We start from the raw sequence: 18,817 nt of genomic DNA on the forward strand, positions 1-18,817 counted from the left end.
TCTTCCTCGATTAATGCTGCTGGAGCAGAATCGGTAGTTCTTCCAGGGAAGATGGTTGGCAATAGTAACTTGAAATTATCATCTTGAGTGAGCATCCAAGTGAGTCTCCACAGCCTCTTTCTCCCTCCCTTCGCCCTAGACTACCGGTAGACTAGAAAGGCTGGAAGCCTGGCAAAAGAGGCTAAGGCTAAGGAGTCTTCTAAGGAGGCTGGAACGACAGTTGATACACGATCACCAACCACCACCTGTCGATCATAGTCTCCAGGCTGATTAGTTCACTGATTACTATGGAGCACGACACAAGTGCCTTTTTCTGCCCTGGAATTACCAATAGGAATTCAACATTTCATTGGAGTTCAGAAAGGGCTTGCAAAATCGCAGACACCGAACGAAAAGCAAGAAAAACAGCCACCGCAATCAAGGCTTGAAAGTTGGGTCCTACCGTCCTGTTTTCTTGGGGTGTGGGGGCTTTTTTTTCCTGCGCCGGCCCCCTCCCATCCGCGCCATTTGAGTGGCTGCCACATTACAGTTGGCGGATTGTTTGTAAGGTTAGGTTGCAAAGATTACATGCCGCTAAGAGGCCCGCCGCCTGTCGTACAGTAATTCTCCTCGTACGGGCGGAACGGGGTCTGCAGGTTTACGGTTTCGCATGTAAGTTTCAAAGCTCAGTGCCTGCTGTCTTTCTACCTATTCGTGCCCTCAATGTACTGTACATATTGTATTCATCCATCATGCTTGTCCAGATGCAACGGTTGACAACGTACGGTTATCGATCAGACAACTGTGGATGTAAGGGTCTCTGATAAGGAGACAGATGGTCTATGACCCAGGGATCGTACTTCACAACTGAAGATGCGCCGTAGGCAGGGATCCGATCATGAAGAGCAAGAGAGTCGACTGAGACGATAAATCCGTTGCAGTGCGATCATGGACTGGCCTGGAAATAGCTTCAATGAGTGAAATCCTCCCCGCAATGTTAACCACCTAGGAGCCGATAGTGCATCCCTTGATCGTTGGGTAGATCTCTGCGGCCCTTCGCGGGTCTTCAGGAGACGACGAGTGGCTCTTGTCACTGCTGCTGTCTTAGATGCGCCCCCATCTGCAATGCTTAAGAATAGATAGGTATGGAGTGCGGAGTCGATCTTCGTTTCTTTCCAGAAGTGCTATGAATATGTACTGTACTGCACTGTAGAAGCGAACATCGGCAGACCCCGCTCCCGACGGAGCCGTACCTAGTAGAGTAATCTACTCGAATTTAGGCACACGGAATGTACATACATGTCTATGTACAGACAGGCAGCAAACCACCGCAAACCTTGACAGTCACCAGGGAACCCGCGAACTCAATGCAAGTCTCCCGCAAGAATCGGCCTCACAGACCACGTTGTCTCTATTGCCTAGGGTGGGTAGACAAGGTCGGTGGATTCCATATCCCCCAAGTACATGCATGGTATTGGTGGGCTTGCCCAGACCTCTTGTTCCCCATTCTTGTGAGAAGTGATGCGCAGCCGCTGTCACTGGACAAGTTTCGTGGCCACCGGGGCCGGGCTATGTATGTACGGGCTTGATGTCTGGCAGGCAGCTATCTACTCGGTTCTTGTGCCTGTCAAATGGTGCCAATGTGCCTGCCCTCCATGGGCGCATGTCTCTTGTCTTGTGTGCTGACTGTGGCAAGGGAGACAAGTTATAATTGGAAAAGCAGTCGGATGTTTTTCACTGCCTTGCCTTACTCAGCGGCTGTGGGTCGAACGCAGCTAATTATGTATGATGTATGCCTCCTTATGCGTGTCGATTCGTGGCGAAAGACTCGGTGTAACGTGTACAGTTTTTCTTTTCTTTTCTTTATCTTTGCAGTTGTACATGGTTTTGTGGAGTTTGATCAGGTACGCAGTTACATACAAGGACAAGCAGTATTTGTGGATGGACATGATATGATCGGGTGTAGCTCATGCTGCCAGCTTGATTGCAAATGCAAGTGCGCTGGCGAAAGTGTGCTCAGAATCTTATCCTATTCTTGCCTGCTACTGGTAATGTCATGTTATCCTCAAAGCAATGGACCATGAGGTTCCTACGAGGCGGAGCATATATGCAGGAAATGTTCCATACACAGTATACTCATAGTATAGTACTCAGATAAGATTCTCCTTGGGGTGGTACTGTACCTGAGTATGAGGAGCCTTGGTTAAGCGACGGGAGCATGAAGCTGTCGCAACAATCCGTTGCTCGCTCAGGATCCAATAAACCAGAGACCACCATAATAAACAACCACCCGCCCCGGCGACGCATTCGTGACCTTGCCACTATGATGTTGTAGCAAGATGAACTGTGGTTGCTGGTACGGCGGGTTAAGGAATGAAGATGGTTCATGATTCATCCCTTCATGCCTCCTGGTGGGAGCAATGCTTGTGAACTGGAAGGGTAAAGGGTAAACAACCAGGACAGCGGGCGAATTTCGAATACCGTAATTTATTACACCAATACTCGCACCAACTTCCCAGCCCTTCGGTACGGATCTGGGTAATTCCCATTCCCATTTTCTGATGGCCTAGAATTGTGGGTTGGGGGGGGGGGGGGGGGGCTTCAGGGGCCGTCGCTGAGTTCCATGGATGCCGAAGCACAGTACGTATCTCCGGACGAGTCTTGTCTGTCCACTTGTTGCAGATTTGAGGCCGGTAAGCCTCCGTTGAACTCTTGTGTCCACTCCAGGCATTTAGAGGAGACTATGGATCAACTGTGATTGTCAGCTACGTCAGTCACTCATGTATACTGAGTATTCTGTTTGTCGCCATCTGCTGCATTCGGTAGACTTGTAGGATGGTTTGCCCTTATGAATCCAATGGATGTGGTAGTTTTCGGGATGGCAAATTGTTGGTGATCTCCTACGCGTACCTCATATTCGGCAGATGTGGCACCCGGGGAGGTTCTTAACCACGGTATCTCAGGTACTCAATCAAAGCACAGTATAGAGTACCTTTGGGTACTTCCACATTGTAGCTACATACCATGTACAGTACTGGACATAAGTAAACGGCCAAGAAGCTTGCCCTTCTAGCCCAGCCTCTTGTTCGCGATGTCAAGAATTGCTGAGCAAAGCTGGTCAGTAAGGTACCTTGGGACCTTGGGTACAGGTACGTAGTAGTAACCTGGTACTTGCTGGGATGGATAAGTGTAGGTGACTGGGAAAGTGGGTAGATGAATGGATGAATAGCTGATGGAGGAGGCGTGGTGGTGGTGGTGGTGGTGGTGGTGGGCACATACAGTACTCTCTCATTACAGACGTTATGCTGTTTTGTGTGTATTGAATATACCAAGATATGGTAAGTAGTGGTAAATACCAGGTACCACTACATGTACCATCCCATGGAACATTACGTGAAGAGTTGCTGGTTGGCTGCATATCCCCGCCCTGGCCTGGCTGACCGGGCATATTTACCACTAGTCCAGGAGAAATCGGTATCGCGACTAGTAAATTAGCAGATCCAGATCCCAAAATAACCACAAGTCTCCTCCCTCCCCCTTCCCTTCCACACTCTGCCCCCCTCCTCCTCCACCCCCCCAACCCAATCCAATCCCAGGGAGAGAAAAAAAAAAAAAGCCCAGAGGACTTGAGAAAAAGGACTGTATTCTGTATTAGCTCGAGAAAGACAGCGAAAAGACTGGCCCAGTCAGTAGTGCCAGTGCTATCTTCCCTGCTTGTCGGTCAATCAATTCCCTTTTTCACCACTACCCGTCCAACTCAAGCCTCCTCTAAGCGTCCTTCTCTCTGGGTCCTTTCCTTCTTTCGTTCCCTCTCTCTCACTCTCACTCTCACTCTCTCTTGCTTGCTTGCTTCTTCCCTAACCTCTTCCTTTTTTTCTTTTCGGTTCCCTGTCTTGTTCAGTCCACTCTTTTGTTCTTATCATCCACTCCCACCCACCACCCCCCCCCAAAACACCTACCCCCAAGTCACCCAACCACTTTTCCTCCCAGGAAAACGCGACTTGGCTCCCTTCCTTCTTTCTGATTCTTTCGTTTTGAGGAAAGAAGAGGGAGGTGTTACTCGACTGAGATAGGCTTGACCTACAACAGTCATCCATTGACACCTTTCGCTCTCCCCCCCCCTTAAGTTCACTTTCGACCATTTGGCTTGACCCCTTCCACTCGTTTAACAAACGGACTTTTATCAACGACATCCCGACTTCGCCTTACGAGTCGGTCACCAGAAGAATCAATCGTTTTCGGTTTGAGTTTGGATCACTTTCAACACCGTTCAACTGTCGGGGACTGGTGCCTCCAGAGGACAAAAAGCGCTCTCGGTTTAGGTGTACTCGACGTTGCTTCGACCTTTTCGATCTTTAGCGAACGGATCCTGCCGGAAATTCGACTGCCTGTTATATGCTCCAGCCATCGGGAATATTTTCAGTTTAATTTTTAATGGGTCATTGTTCATGTAAGTCCTGACTATCCCGATCACGGGAGGCTCCTTGCTGGGGACGACCGCAAAATACTCACCACTCGCACTCGCTATAGAACCTCTTCGCAGAGTTAGTGATTGTGGCACGTCAAAATGTCCGGCTATCCCGCAGGAGGAGGCCAGTACGAGGAGGGCTACGGCCACCAGCAAGAGCATGGTGACTCGTACTACCAAGACGAGCACGGCCAGGCTTATTATGATCATGAAAATTATGGTGATAGTTACTATGATAGAGGGTATGTGTCCTGGGTTCTCTCTGCACCCCGTCACCCGAGGACCTGGATTAACTTGTGTGTTTAACAGCAATTATTATAATGCCGAAGGAGGAGGCGGCGGCGGCGGCGGCGGTCAAGGGTATCAACAAGAAGGCGGTTACTATGATGGTGGCCACCAAGACGAGTACTACGGTGACCAGTACTATGACCAAGGAAATAATGGCGGCAGGGGCAGACGCCGCGGCGACTCTGAAGAGGATTCCGAAACATTCAGCGACTTCACCATGAGATCCGAGACTGCTCGAGCGGCCGATATGGATTACTACGGCCGCGGCGATGAGCGTTACAACAGTTACGCCGACAGCCAGTATGGTGGTCGTGGTGGATATGGCGGCGGTTACCGGCCACCGTCTTCCCAAGTCTCCTATGGTGCCAACCGATCGTCCGGCGCCTCGACCCCCGTGTACGGTATGGATTACGGTGGTGCTCTACCCGCTGGCCAGCGCTCGCGGGAGCCCTTCCCCGCTTGGGCCTCGGATGGTCAAGTCCCTGTTTCCAAGGAGGAAATCGAGGATATCTTCATCGACCTGGTGAACAAGTTCGGTTTCCAGCGGGACAGCATGCGTAACATGTACGACCACTTGATGACACAACTGGATTCCAGAGCCTCCCGTATGACTCCTAACCAAGCACTCTTGTCGCTCCACGCCGACTACATCGGTGGTGACAACGCGAACTACCGCCGGTGGTACTTTGCTGCTCATTTGGACCTGGATGACGCCGTTGGTTTCGCGAACATGAAGCTTGGAAAGGCCGACCGTAAGACGAGGAAAGCTCGCGCCGCGGCCAAGAAGGCTGCCCAACAGAATCCCGAGAATGTTGAAGAGAACCTCGAGGCTCTGGAGGGAGACAACAGTCTGGAAGCTGCCGAATATCGGTGGAAGACCCGCATGAACCGCATGTCTCAGCATGACAGAGTGCGCCAGATTGCCCTTTACCTGCTGTGCTGGGGTGAGGCCAACCAAGTCCGTTACTTGCCCGAATGTCTCTGCTTCATCTTCAAGTGTGCAGATGACTACTACAGCTCTCCCGAGTGTCAGAACCGGGTTGAGCCCGTGGAAGAGCTTACTTACTTAAACGAGATTATCACCCCTTTGTACCAGTTCTGCCGGGATCAAGGTTACGAAATCTCCGATGGCAAGTACGTTCGTCGCGAGCGTGATCACGACAAGATCATCGGTTATGATGATATGAACCAGCTTTTCTGGTATCCCGAGGGTATTGAGCGCATCTCGTTCGAGGATAAGACCCGGCTGGTGGATGTCCCGCCCGCAGAGAGATGGACCAAGCTGAAGGATGTGAACTGGAAGAAGGCCTTCTTCAAGACCTACCGTGAGACACGTTCCTGGTTCCATTTGATCACCAACTTCAACCGTATCTGGGTCATCCATCTTGGTGCTTTCTGGTTCTTCACTGCTTACAACGCCCCGACGCTTTACACCACCGACTACCAACAACAGCTGGACAACAAACCGCCAGGCTCTTATTACTGGTCTGCTGTTGGTTTCGGAGGTGCTCTGGTTTCCTTCATTCAGATCATGGCTACTATTTGTGAATGGTTGTATGTCCCTCGCCGATGGGCTGGCGCGCAGCATCTCACTAAGCGGTTGTTCTTCCTCTTGGCTGTTTTCATCGTCAACCTGGCTCCTGGTGTCGTTGTCTTCGGATTCAAAAGTACCATTGGTGAGACCATTGCTCTCGTCATTGGTATCGTCCATTTCTTCATCGCCTTGGCAACGTTCTTCTTCTTCTCTGTCATGCCGCTTGGCGGTCTCTTTGGCAGTTACCTAAAGAAGCACGGACGTCAATACGTTGCCAGTCAGACATTCACAGCCAGTTTCCCTCGCCTCAGCGGTAATGACATGTGGATGTCTTACGGTCTCTGGATCTGTGTTTTTGGTGCCAAGCTGGTCGAGTCCTACTTCTTCCTGACCTTGTCGCTTAAGGATCCTATCCGTATTCTGTCGCCCATGCGCATTCACCAATGTGCTGGTGTCACTTACATCCCCAACGTCCTCTGCCACCGTCAGCCCCAGATTCTCCTGGGCTTGATGTTCTTCATGGACTTGACGCTCTTCTTCCTGGACAGTTATCTGTGGTACGTTATCTGTAACACGATCTTCTCTGTCGCTAGATCGTTCTACCTCGGTGTCTCGATCTGGTCGCCCTGGAGAAACGTCTTCTCTCGCCTGCCCAAGCGTATCTACTCCAAGGTGCTGGCCACGACCGACATGGAAATCAAGTACAAGCCCAAGGTACTCATCTCACAGGTGTGGAACGCTATCATCATTTCCATGTACCGAGAGCACCTTTTGGCCATCGACCACGTCCAGAAGTTGCTCTACCACCAGGTTCCTTCCGAGGTCGAGGGCAAGCGGACTCTTCGCGCTCCTACTTTCTTCGTCTCCCAGGAAGATCAGTCTTTCAAGACCGAGTTCTTCCCCGCTGGTAGCGAGGCCGAGCGTCGTATCTCCTTCTTCGCTCAGTCTTTGTCCACCCCTATGCCCGAGCCTCTCCCGGTTGACAACATGCCCACTTTCACCGTCCTCATTCCTCACTATGGTGAAAAGATTCTCCTGTCCCTTCGTGAGATTATCCGTGAAGATGAGCCTTACTCCCGTGTCACTCTGCTGGAATACCTCAAGCAACTTCACCCTCATGAGTGGGATTGCTTCGTCAAGGATACCAAGATCTTGGCCGACGAGACTTCTCAGTTCAACGGTGATCAGGAGAAGAGTGAAAAGGATGCTCAGAAGAGCAAGATCGACGATTTGCCCTTCTACTGCATCGGTTTCAAGTCCGCCGCTCCCGAGTACACTCTCCGCACCCGTATCTGGTCTTCCCTGCGCTCCCAGACGCTGTACAGAACCATCTCCGGTTTCATGAACTTCAGCCGGGCTATCAAGCTTCTGTACCGTGTTGAGAACCCCGAAGTCGTTCAGATGTTTGGTGGCAACTCCGAGAAGCTTGAGCGTGAGCTTGAGCGGATGGCCCGTCGCAAGTTCAAGATCTGTGTTTCCATGCAACGTTATGCCAAGTTCAACAAGGAAGAGCGCGAAAACACCGAGTTCCTTCTCCGTGCCTACCCTGACCTTCAGATCGCTTATCTTGATGAGGAGCCTCCGACCGAAGAGGGCGAGGAGCCCCGCCTGTACTCTGCTCTGATTGACGGACACTGCGAGCTTCTCGACAATGGAATGCGTAAGCCCAAGTTCAGAATCCAACTTTCTGGTAACCCTATTCTTGGTGACGGAAAGTCGGACAACCAGAACCACTCTATCATCTTCTATCGTGGTGAATACATTCAGGTCATTGACGCTAACCAGGACAACTACCTGGAGGAGTGCTTGAAGATCCGCAGTGTCCTGGCTGAGTTCGAGGAGCTGACCACCGACAACGTCTCTCCCTACACCCCTGGTGTGCCCTCTGCTAACACGACCCCCGTTGCCATTCTCGGAGCCCGTGAATACATTTTCTCTGAGAGCGTCGGTGTGCTTGGTGACGTTGCTGCCAGTAAGGAACAGACGTTCGGTACTTTGTTTGCGCGTACTCTTGCCCAGATTGGCGGCAAGCTGCACTACGGTCACCCTGATTTCTTGAACGGTATTTTCATGACGACTCGTGGCGGTATCTCCAAGGCTCAAAAGGGTCTGCACCTGAACGAGGATATTTATGCTGGTATGACGGTTTTGCTCCGTGGTGGACGCATCAAGCACTGCGAGTACTTCCAGTGCGGTAAGGGCCGTGATCTTGGTTTTGGTTCCATTCTGAACTTCACCACCAAGATTGGTACTGGTATGGGTGAGCAGATGCTGTCCAGAGAATACTACTATCTCGGAACTCAGCTGCCTCTCGATCGTTTCTTGTCTTTCTACTATGCCCACCCTGGTTTCCACATCAACAACATGTTCATCATGCTGTCTGTGCAGATGTTCATGATCGTTCTTGTCAACCTTGGTGCCCTGAGACATGAGACCATCACCTGCAAGTACAACTCTGACCTGCCGATCACCGATCCTCTCCGCCCCACGTACTGCGCTGATTTGACGCCTATCGTCAACTGGGTCAACCGCTGTGTTATTTCCATCTTCATCGTCTTCTTCATCTCCTTCGTTCCCCTGGCTGTCCAAGAATTGACCGAGAGAGGTGTGTGGCGCATGGCGACTCGTCTTGCGAAACACTTTGGTTCCTTCTCTTTCATGTTCGAGGTGTTCGTCTGTCAGATCTATGCCAATGCTGTCCACCAAAACTTGTCTTTCGGTGGCGCTCGTTATATCGGTACTGGCCGTGGTTTCGCAACGGCTCGTATTCCCTTCGGTGTTCTCTACTCGCGTTTTGCTGGCCCCTCCATCTACGCTGGATCTCGTCAGCTTCTGATGCTGCTGTTCGCGACCTCCACAGTCTGGACTGCGGCTCTGATCTGGTTCTGGGTTTCACTGTTGGCCCTGGTCATCGCTCCCTTCTTGTTCAACCCTCACCAGTTCGCTTGGCATGATTTCTTCATCGACTACCGCGATTACATCCGCTGGTTGTCTCGTGGTAATTCTCGCTCGCACGCTTCTTCTTGGATCGCCTTCTGTCGCTTGTCTCGTACCCGCATTACTGGTTACAAGCGCAAGCTTCTGGGTGTTCCTTCGGAGAAAGGATCCGGTGACGTTCCCAGAGCTCGCATCTCGAACATCTTCTTCAGTGAAATCATCGCCCCTCTGGTGGTCGTTGGTGTTACCCTTGTGCCATACCTGTACATTAACTCGAGAACCGGTATCTCGAACGACAACAACCATGCCTCAAACGCCATTGTCCGTATCGCCATCGTTGCCTTCGGCCCGATTGCCATCAACGCCGGTGTTGCGGGTATGTTCTTCGGTATGGCTTGTTGTATGGGTCCCATCTTTAGCATGTGCTGCAAGAAGTTCGGTGCTGTCTTGGCTGCCATTGCTCACGCAATTGCCGTGATTGTCCTTTTGGCTATCTTTGAGGTCATGTTCTTCCTCGAGTCCTGGTCATGGCCTAGATGCGTGATGGGCATGATTGCTATGGCCGCTATCCAACGGTTCATCTACAAGCTCATTATCTCGCTGGCTCTCACCAGAGAATTCAAGAACGACCAGTCCAACATCGCCTGGTGGACGGGTAAGTGGTACAGCATGGGCTGGCACACTCTTTCCCAGCCTGGTCGTGAGTTCCTGTGTAAGATCACGGAATTGGGTTACTTCTCCGCCGACTTCGTCTTGGGTCACATTCTCCTGTTTGTTATGTTGCCTGCTCTTTGCATGCCTTACGTTGACAAGTTCCACTCGGTCATTCTCTTCTGGCTGCGCCCGAGTCGGCAGATTCGTCCTCCCATCTATTCGCTGAAGCAGTCCAAGCTTCGCAAGCGGAGAGTCGTTCGTTTCGCCATCTTGTACTTCACGATGCTGGTTATCTTCCTCATCCTTCTCATCGCCCCTCTCGTGGCTCGCAACCAGAACATCAGCTTGGGTTCGAGTCTCCCCATGAACATCATGCAGCCCCTCGACAAGGACAACAACGACACGATTGCCAGTTACACTGGTAGAGGTCTCCCCGTCGGGTTCTCCGGCTGGACTCCTACCAACCCGGCTGCCACCGCCACGTCGAGCTAGCTGGCACGTTGATTCTCATCTTATCTTCTTCTCTACCTTCTCTCATTTTTTTTTTTGCGAAAATGGAACATGGAAACGAGCTGTATAAAGTATTCAGCGCCTTGAGGACGCTGCCGAGTCGCATACATTTGCCTTTGTTTTATTCTCATTGCTTCTTGAATGACACTCTTCGCCCATGCTCCTTTCTGCCGTCAACATTAATGGATCCAATATCTGTCAATTGAATTCTGTATTCTCGAGGTGTTTCCCAGTCCTTTATGTATGTTCCATTAGACTTGCCAGTTTCATTTTGTTGTCCAGCATTCATTTAATCTTTGGTATTCTTGGACTTTTTCTCGTAGGTCATGTAAATCTCGTGTGAGTTGTAGATGCCAGCTGACAAGGAATAGGGTAAAATTTGTATGTTGTAGAACATGTGCTAAAGTTGCTGATTTCACTGGTCCTTTGAGATAGGGGCTTCCAAGTAGCATTGCATGGAGTCTGGATTTAGTGAGAGTCCAGAAACGATGTCACATGACTGCTCAGTACAGGTGGCTGCCTGCAAGGAGCAAACGAAGTCACGTGCAAGCGGCCTGCGTTGCCCGGAAGTTGGGAAGTGCCGCGTCGATTCGACTTTCTGACAAAAGCTCCTCCTTCTTTACAGATCTCACACTACTGATTCCAATGCCATCCGTTCGACTTTAGATTGCTGTTGTCGCATTTCTTTCAGTTCCGGGATTTCCCCCACCGACAGCGTCTTCGTTCAGCGCCACGAGCGCCTCGCCAATCTCGAGACCATGGATATCCAGGAGACACAGCGGCTTCTCACGGAGTATCTCCATGAGCTCGCTGCCTTGTTCCACCGGGTCCCCGGCTCTGCGATCTTTCTCCGCTATGTGAAGTCCAGCTACCAGAACGACCCGATCCGCTCGGCCGTGGAGCTTTTCTTGTTTCTGTTCGCCGTTCGCTACCTCCTTGCGCCGAAGTATTCTACCAAGCCCGGTGTGGTCCAACTCTCGGAAGATGAGATCGATGATTTGGTCGACGAATGGACTCCGGAGCCGCTGGTCGGAAAGCCGACTCCCCTGGAGGCCATGGAAGTGGACAAGCGTACTGTCATCGTCGGGTAAGATCTCTTTCCTTGACTTTCCGACCTCAATGGGTTGGTTCACTGGCCTTATTGCTGACGCGAACCGCGCGCGGGCCCTCTCCAGCCCCGTCGGCCCGAAATCCAAGCTCGCCAACGGCCGGACGGTCATGAACCTGGGCTCTTACAATTTCTACAACTTCAACACGAACGAGTCTCTCAAGGAGAAGGCGATCCAGACCCTCCGCAACTACGGCGTCGGACCCTGTGGCCCGCGAGGCTTCTACGGTACCCAGGACGTGCACATGAAGACCGAGGCCGACGTCGCCTCGTTCCTCGGCACCGCTTCCTGTATCATCTACGCCCAGGCCTTCTCGACCATCTCCAGTGTGATCCCGGCGTTCTCGAAGCGGGGGGACATCATCGTGGCCGACAAGGGGGTCAGCTTTGCGATCCGCAAGGGTATCCAGATTTCGCGCAGTATTGTCCGGTGGTACGAGCACAATGACATGGAGGATTTGGAACGGGTCCTGGCCAAGGTGACCAAGGAGCAGGCGCGGAAGCCGCTCACCCGACGCTTCATCATCACCGAGGGTCTGTTCGAGTCGTATGGTGATATGGTTGACCTGCCTAAAGTTGTATGTGTTTTCTCGGCTGAGCCGTGGTTGTCCGGGGTTCTTGCTTACTGACATGACACTTTCTTCTGCAGATTGAGCTGAAACTGAAGTACAAATTCCGCCTCATCCTCGACGAGACCTGGTCGTTTGGTGTTCTGGGACGCACCGGTCGTGGTGTGACGGAGCATCAGAACGTTGACGCGGCAGAAGTCGACATGATTGTGGGTTCGCTGGCCGGCCCCTTGATTGCTGGTGGAGGCTTCTGCGCGGGATCGGAGGAGATTGTGCACCACCAGCGGATCTCCGCGGCGGCCTACACGTTCTCGGCCGCGTTGCCCGCTCTGTTGTCGACGACCGCGAGTGCCACGATTAGCATGCTGCAAAATAGCCCCGAGACGGTGACGCAGCTGCGGGAACACACCAGGGCCATGTGGGCGCAGCTGGACCCTCGCAGTGATTGGGTGTACTGCACCAGTGCCCCTGAGAATCCCATGATGATTCTGGTTCTCAAGCCCGAGGTGGTCCACGCGAAGAAGCTTTCCGAGGACGATCAACAATTCTTGCTGCAGGATGTCGTGGACGAGGTAGGTGTTGTCTATGTCTTTATGTCCGACCACGATGCTGACTTTGGGTGCTACCAGTGTCTTGCCAACGGCGTCCTTATCAGCCGCCTCAAGACTCTCCAGGACAACTTCGAGCCGAAGCAGGTTGTGGCGCCTGCCCTTAAGGTATGTGTGACGATCGGCTTGACGCGAAAAGAGATCGAGAAGGCGGGCACGATCATCCGCCACGCGATCACGAAAGTGCTGAGCAAGCGGAAGTAATTGCTGTTGATTCTGTCTGTTGCTCGGCTGTCGTAGGGACCTGGCCATGACGTTTAATGCCTCCATGATACGCCCTCTGTCCTTTCAGCATCATATTCCGCCCAGCCTCATTTTCTCGTTCCTGTTGATAAAATCGCTGTCAAAGCACAGTGCCTGTACAGCATATTGCACCTAGATGCCCAGGTGAATCCTGCACATGTCTTAATGGACGGTCGACTCGCATCAGATTTACGGCGTGGTGATCGTCTTGGTTTGTCCTACTTCTTTGGCTACATTGGTACCGTGGATATTCTTAGAGACGAGACCATATTATTTAATACCACTTTTTTTTCTTTTCTCGGGGGTATTCGGGCATGGTAGATGATGTAAGTATAGGGAGAACCAGGGGTAAGTCATTTTGGCTTGACAATCCAGGACCGGGCAGGGGGGGAGCGTTGATTGTCAGGGGGTGGAAGCATTGTGACATTCCTGGGATCAGTGAGTGTGAAGGGCTCAGGTAGGAGTTCTAGGAGTGATCCTGTACATTCCATAGGGAGCAATGCTCATTCTTGGAGAGGGAGGTCCCTGTTTCAGAAGGCCGGCAGCCTTGATGTACTGGAAGTCATCTTCTTTGCCTTTTTATCATCTGGCCGCCACCTCACTGCACCGACCCCAGTTGACAACGAGGTGCAGAAGCAGGATGCAGTGGACGTGCCGTTTCCACCTCGCAGCCCCATCACTGCTGCTGCCGCTGCTGCTACTGTTGCTGCTGGGGCTCAACAGCAACACCGTCCCCGCGCATCCCACCCGACGCAGCAACCGCAACAACTGGCTCCCCAACCCCCTCAATCTGGGCCCCGATGCCACCTCCGCCCTCACCTGGCTCGACCAAAGCGCCAACCAACTCAGCAACACCGTCATCCACGGCCTCAACTCGGCCCTCCCCGATTCGGATTCGGATTCGGATTCTGCTCCTGCTCCTGCTCCCAACCCACCCCCATCACCCCAGTCCCCCTCACCCGCCTCCTCCTCATCCACTCCCCCCGACAAAAACTACGGCATCGCCTACTCCCCCTACACAGCCGAAGGCACCTGCAAACCCGCCGCGCAGATCACGCACGACCTCACCCAGCTGGCGGGGTACGCCTTCGTGCGCATCTACGGCACCGACTGCGACCAGACGCGGCTCGTCCTCGCCGCCGCCCGCGGGCTGGGCCTGCGCGTCTTCGCCGGCCTCGCCGACCTGACCCACTTCGCCGACGACCTGGCCCTCATCATCGCAGCCGCCGCCGACGACTGGCGCACGATCCACACGGTGGCGATCGGCAACGAACTCCTCAACAGCGGCCGGAACACGGCCTCCGAGATCGTGGGCGCCGTGCAGGCGGCGCGCGCGACGCTCCGCGGCGCCGGGTACGCCGGCCCCGTCGTCGCCGTGGATACCGTGGCGGCGCTCCTGGCGAATCCGGGGCTGTGTGCGGTTAGTGATTATTGCGCGGCGAATTGTCATGCGTTCTTTGATGACGCCGTCACGGCGGAGGGGGCCGGGGCGTTTGTGCGGGAGCAGGTGGGGTTGTTGCGGGGGATGCTTGAGGATGAGGATGGTGATGATGCTGATGCTGATGATGGTGGTGGGGGCGGGGAAGGGGATACGGGGGAGACTGGGGACGATGCGGAAGGGAGAAGAAGCAAGGGCAACCGCAACAAAAAGGTGGTCATCACGGAAAGCGGTTGGCCGCATGCCGGCCAGCCGAATGGGAAGGCGGTGCCCTCGTTGGAGAACCAGCGCGCGGCCGTGCGGAGTTTGAGGGAGGCGTTTGCGGGGGATTCTCCTGGTGCTTCTTCTGGCTCTACCCCTGGTTCTGATGGTGATGGTGATGCAGATGCAGATGCGGATGCGGATGCTTCCCCAAACCCTGGGCAAGGCAATGCGGGGCAGGATGAGGTAGAGCTGGTGCTCTTCTCCTCGTTCGATGATCTCTGGAAGGTGGATAATGGGTATACCTTTGGGGCGGAGAAATTCTGGGGCATTCTGGGGCATTAACTTCCCCCTGTTGGTCTTGATACTTTATTCTGAGGGGATGGGGGAATCGGGGAAAGGAAGGGGAGATGATATCATGCTGGGTTTCATGATACTGTTTCTGGTGCTGCTGGCCGGGTGTTTAGGGTTGCGTGTTCCCTCCGCGTGTGTATGATTATGATTCTGTCGGGCTGTTTTGGGGCTGCATGAGGCATGAGAACTTGGCTGTACCATAATTTCTATCTCAAGTTTCTATCTGGGTCCTGGGAGTGGTAAGTAGTCTGTCTGCAGGAACTCACCGTGTCTGTTGTGCTTCAAGGGGAGAGAAGTGCCTGCACTGTGCAAGGTGTAATGGGAGATGGTACAGTACAGTACAATATAATACAGTACAATACACATACTACGCTGCAGATACCAATACCGTACATACATCCACTGCCCGGTGGAGTACTCCGTATACAGTACTCCGTACCATACAACCTCATCAAACAAATGGATCCCGCTGACGACGCAGTGGAACTCGGCTTCCAAACAGATGGGGCAGTAATCCTACTATGTATGTTCTAAGTTGCTTCTGGGCCAGACTGCTGTTCCGCAGAGGACAGCGCTTGAGCGTTACTATTACTCCCTAGTCTAGTAAATGGTCGGTGCTGATCCTATCACCAACACCAACTTGAGCAGGTCAAACCCCAAAGGTCAAAGCGAAGTGCAACATGCTGAAAGCTCACTATGTAATGGCTCATAGACAAATTAACCTCAGAACGCGCCGATATGCCAATGCAAGATGATTCGCAAAAACAAAACAAAAAAAAAAAAAGATCGTCACTCCCCCACAGACATGTTCTGCACCGCCTCCTCGACACTGACCGGACCACCTGACTTGATCCCTAAAAATGTGGGCGGCTCGACAGCTTGCTCCTGCTCATCGCACGCATAGCCCCCGCTCAACTGACTCGAGCCGTCATGCTCGGCAGGTGACTCCGGTCGATGCGAGGAATCCCCCGGAGTGAGCCTTCCCCGCCCCGAGCGACGGGCTCGAGGAGGTTCGGGTTTATGTCCCTGTTTGGAATTGGAAACCATACTGACCAAGCTGCTCCCACTCCCCGGAGCGCTCACACTGTTATGAAGCTGGGCAACGACTCGCGAGGGACTGGTGAGTGGTGTGCAGTGGCTGGAAACCGAGAGAGTGGCCATGCCGGGGACAGCGGGATGGGTCGACCGTCGCGGCGGAGGAACCGCCGGCGGCGGGTTGGAGGCGGACCGACGCGGGGCTCGAGGAATTGGCACTGCTAAGCTTGACGTGCTGGTGGAATTCCGCCGATCGCCCGCTCCGCCGGCGACAGGCGGGGGTAGCGGACTCGTAGTCTGAATTTCCCGGTCCTCCGGGATTCTGTCTACGTGCTCATCGTCTTCGGCCCTAGGACGGCCTCTCCAGCGCCGAGGATTCGGCGGAAGCGGCTTGGTCTTGACCCTGTTCGCCGACGGACTGAAAGGACGGTCCAAGTGAGTATTGTTCCGGCTCGGTGTGATCACGCCCGGTTTCTCGTGCTGCGATGCCACCTCCTGCACACTAAGCGACGATGACGAGGCCGGCTCGAGGTGCATCCCCAATCTCTGCGCCTGGCTGAGCTTGCGATGCGCATTCAGCTTAGCGGAACCCGTGCCAGCCTCATCATCGGCACGGGTTGGAGACAGATTCTCCGACGAACTATCCACGGTGCTCGTCGGGGAGAGTGTCTGGGTCAACTCCAGCGGTGCACCAAACTCGCCCTCAGGCGACTCGTCGTCATTGCCATCGGAGGTTTTGAGGGGTGGCACGGCAACCTTCCGAACCTCCGCCGACTCTTCCTCACGGATCCAGTCAACGGCTGCGCATCGGAGAACCAGTCTCGTAGTTGTTTCATCTGCATCGTTAAAATGCATGATTCTCTCTTGGTCGGCCTCGCTATGAAAGAGTTGGCCATTGACCAAGATACTGAGCATCCGCTTGATGTCGTCGCGTTTGTAGTAAGGCGGCAGTCTCAGCTGCGTATGAGCAAGCAACGGATAAAGAACACGGAGGTAGGTGTGTCGAAGGGCGGACGACTCTTCCGGCAGGTCCAGCAAGTTTCGGATCAAAATGTCTACCAGGACATGCAGGTCGTTCGTGTAAAAGTATTCGTAGGTGCTCGGAGTGGTGAAGATAAGGTATAGAAGCTTAAGTGTCAGGAGCTGGAGGGATGTTTCGCCTGCAGTCTGTTAGAGCATTGGTTCGCACCCCACAGCAAACACCACGTACCTTCTCGATTGATTAGGAGGATTATGTTCTCGCCAAAGGTCTTGTACATATTTCCATACACGGACAAGACCTTGATGACTTTGTTGGTCAGGAAATTCATGGGTGATTGTTCGTCAACGGGGTCGTGCGCCGAGATCATGAATTGCTCGTTCAGAACCAGCTGCCAAAAAATCATGAGCGATTTGCTTTCCACCTTGGACGCGACACTCACCAGAACGCGAATGACTGGATAATGATAAGGGTCGTTGACATCGTACGAGAGATCCTCGATGATGTCGAAGAGACCCCGAACAAAATCATCGTCCACAAGAACTGCCATGCACCGACAGGGTCAACAATCCTGCTGAACAAAAAAAAAAATAAAAACATCCGCGCAAACCCACCCAGATCCTCAATTTTCACCCGCTGTATCCGCGACATCTCGTACATCAAGTCCATGAGAAGCCGATGCAGGCCCGCCGGCATGCTCTCATCCGCCGAGCGGTTGCGGACCTGCAGCAGTTCCAGCAACCGCGGAAACGAACCCTCCTCGTTCATCATCCGAAAGGCCTCTTCATGCTGGCGACCGTCGAAAAGCAAGAGCGAGGCAATGAGATGAAGTGTAGCCGGGTCGTCCTCCTGGAAAATTATGCCCATGTCAGACGTCGTCACTCCCTCCCAGACAGTAGAGGAATTCCTCGGCGTACCTGCAACAAACAATAGATCATCTGCCGTCGAACATAGTCCGCATGCGATGCGAAGATATTGGATGCCAGGAGCTTGTACAAGCACCGGGTAACATCCAACTCGCCCTGAAGGTATTCATCTGTCGGTTGTCCTGCGTCAGCTGGACTGCATCCGTTCATTCGGAACGATGGCCGGAGAGAAACCTTTATACTTCGTAGCCAGGCTCAGATACGATCGAAGCGCATTGTCGATATGGTCTTCCGAGGAGCAAGGGGCGGAAACGATCTCTTGGATTTCTGTGGACAACGCCGCGCAACAAAATTAGTTCCGAATTAATTAATTGAAGTAGCGAGTAGAGGGGTTGGGGGTTCGCAGTATATTCTGTGCACGATCGGGCAAAAAAAGAAACAGAACGGTAGAGCTCACCGTCCCAGAATTGCTGCTCGTTCTCCAGGGTGACCTCAAACTCCATTTCCCACAGCTCAGTCGTCCTCGTCGGGCGTGGCGTGTCCCTGCACTCATCCCGTCTTGCGCCCGCAGCGAGGGAGTCGGATAAGGCGCTGCTCCAGCCAGGGAAGGGAGCACGAGTGAGCGGAAGAGGAGTGGATAGAAGGAGAGAAGAAGAAGGGAGAGGAGCGGAGAGGAGAGTGGGTGTAGAGACGAGGAGAGGAGGTGTTGGAGAAGAGATGGAGTTGGAGCGGAGAGGGAATGCTGTCAATAATCAATTGAGAAGGCGGGCGGGCGGGACGTCATTCCCGTCCTTTTTCTCCCTTCGCTTCGCTTGCCCCCGCGTCTCGTCTCATGGCCCCATCGTTGGTACTGTACGATCCATCATGGATCATCTACTCATTAACTTATCGCTGATGACCTCATTACAACCATTAGAAACAGCAAAGGGTCTACATCAATTCCTCTTTCCTCACTTAAGCAAGACACATGTCTACCACTCCATTATCTACTTAATCCCGTACAATAGTACGACTATACAACACATCATCATCCACAACAACAACAA

At 53.1% G+C, this 18,817-nt stretch overlaps 4 protein-coding genes across 4 annotated transcripts; 3 read left to right on the forward strand and 1 right to left on the reverse strand.

The window, feature by feature from the left end:
* Window positions 1-4,259: 4,259 nt before the first annotated feature.
* On the forward strand, window positions 4,260-10,440 carry BO86DRAFT_245094 (1,3-beta-glucan synthase). Its single transcript, XM_025667121.1, has 3 exons — window positions 4,260-4,429; window positions 4,510-4,689; window positions 4,757-10,440. Exons 2-3 carry the CDS (start codon window positions 4,547-4,549, stop codon window positions 10,350-10,352), a joined length of 5,739 nt encoding a protein of 1,912 aa, XP_025530411.1. The 5' UTR covers window positions 4,260-4,429; window positions 4,510-4,546; the 3' UTR covers window positions 10,353-10,440.
* Window positions 10,441-10,981: 541 nt separating this feature from the next.
* On the forward strand, window positions 10,982-13,197 carry lcbA (serine C-palmitoyltransferase subunit lcbA). The gene is made up of 4 exons (XM_025671513.1): window positions 10,982-11,457; window positions 11,546-12,056; window positions 12,128-12,619; window positions 12,677-13,197. Exons 1-4 carry the CDS (start codon window positions 11,129-11,131, stop codon window positions 12,857-12,859), a joined length of 1,515 nt encoding a protein of 504 aa, XP_025530412.1. The 5' UTR covers window positions 10,982-11,128; the 3' UTR covers window positions 12,860-13,197.
* A 644-nt stretch (window positions 13,198-13,841) lies between these two features.
* scw4 (putative cell wall glucanase (Scw4)) lies at window positions 13,842-15,182 on the forward strand (the record flags this gene model as incomplete). Its single annotated transcript, XM_025668823.1, has 3 exons — window positions 13,842-14,393; window positions 14,499-14,673; window positions 14,788-15,182. Coding segments are annotated over 3 exons (822 nt in total), but the record flags the coding sequence as incomplete, so codon positions are not given.
* A 369-nt stretch (window positions 15,183-15,551) lies between these two features.
* On the reverse strand, window positions 15,552-18,507 carry BO86DRAFT_333704 (uncharacterized protein). Its single transcript, XM_025668824.1, has 7 exons — window positions 18,229-18,507; window positions 18,006-18,098; window positions 17,823-17,941; window positions 17,520-17,754; window positions 17,348-17,448; window positions 17,137-17,296; window positions 15,552-17,086 (listed from the first exon to the last, which is right to left on the reverse strand). Exons 1-7 carry the CDS (start codon window positions 18,272-18,274, stop codon window positions 15,681-15,683), a joined length of 2,160 nt encoding a protein of 719 aa, XP_025530414.1. The 5' UTR covers window positions 18,275-18,507; the 3' UTR covers window positions 15,552-15,680.
* Between the last annotated feature and the right edge of the window lie 310 nt (window positions 18,508-18,817).

Source organism: Aspergillus japonicus, assembly GCF_003184785.1.
Source record: "Aspergillus japonicus CBS 114.51 unplaced genomic scaffold BO86scaffold_9, whole genome shotgun sequence".
Lineage (NCBI taxonomy): Eukaryota > Fungi > Ascomycota > Eurotiomycetes > Eurotiales > Aspergillaceae > Aspergillus > Aspergillus japonicus.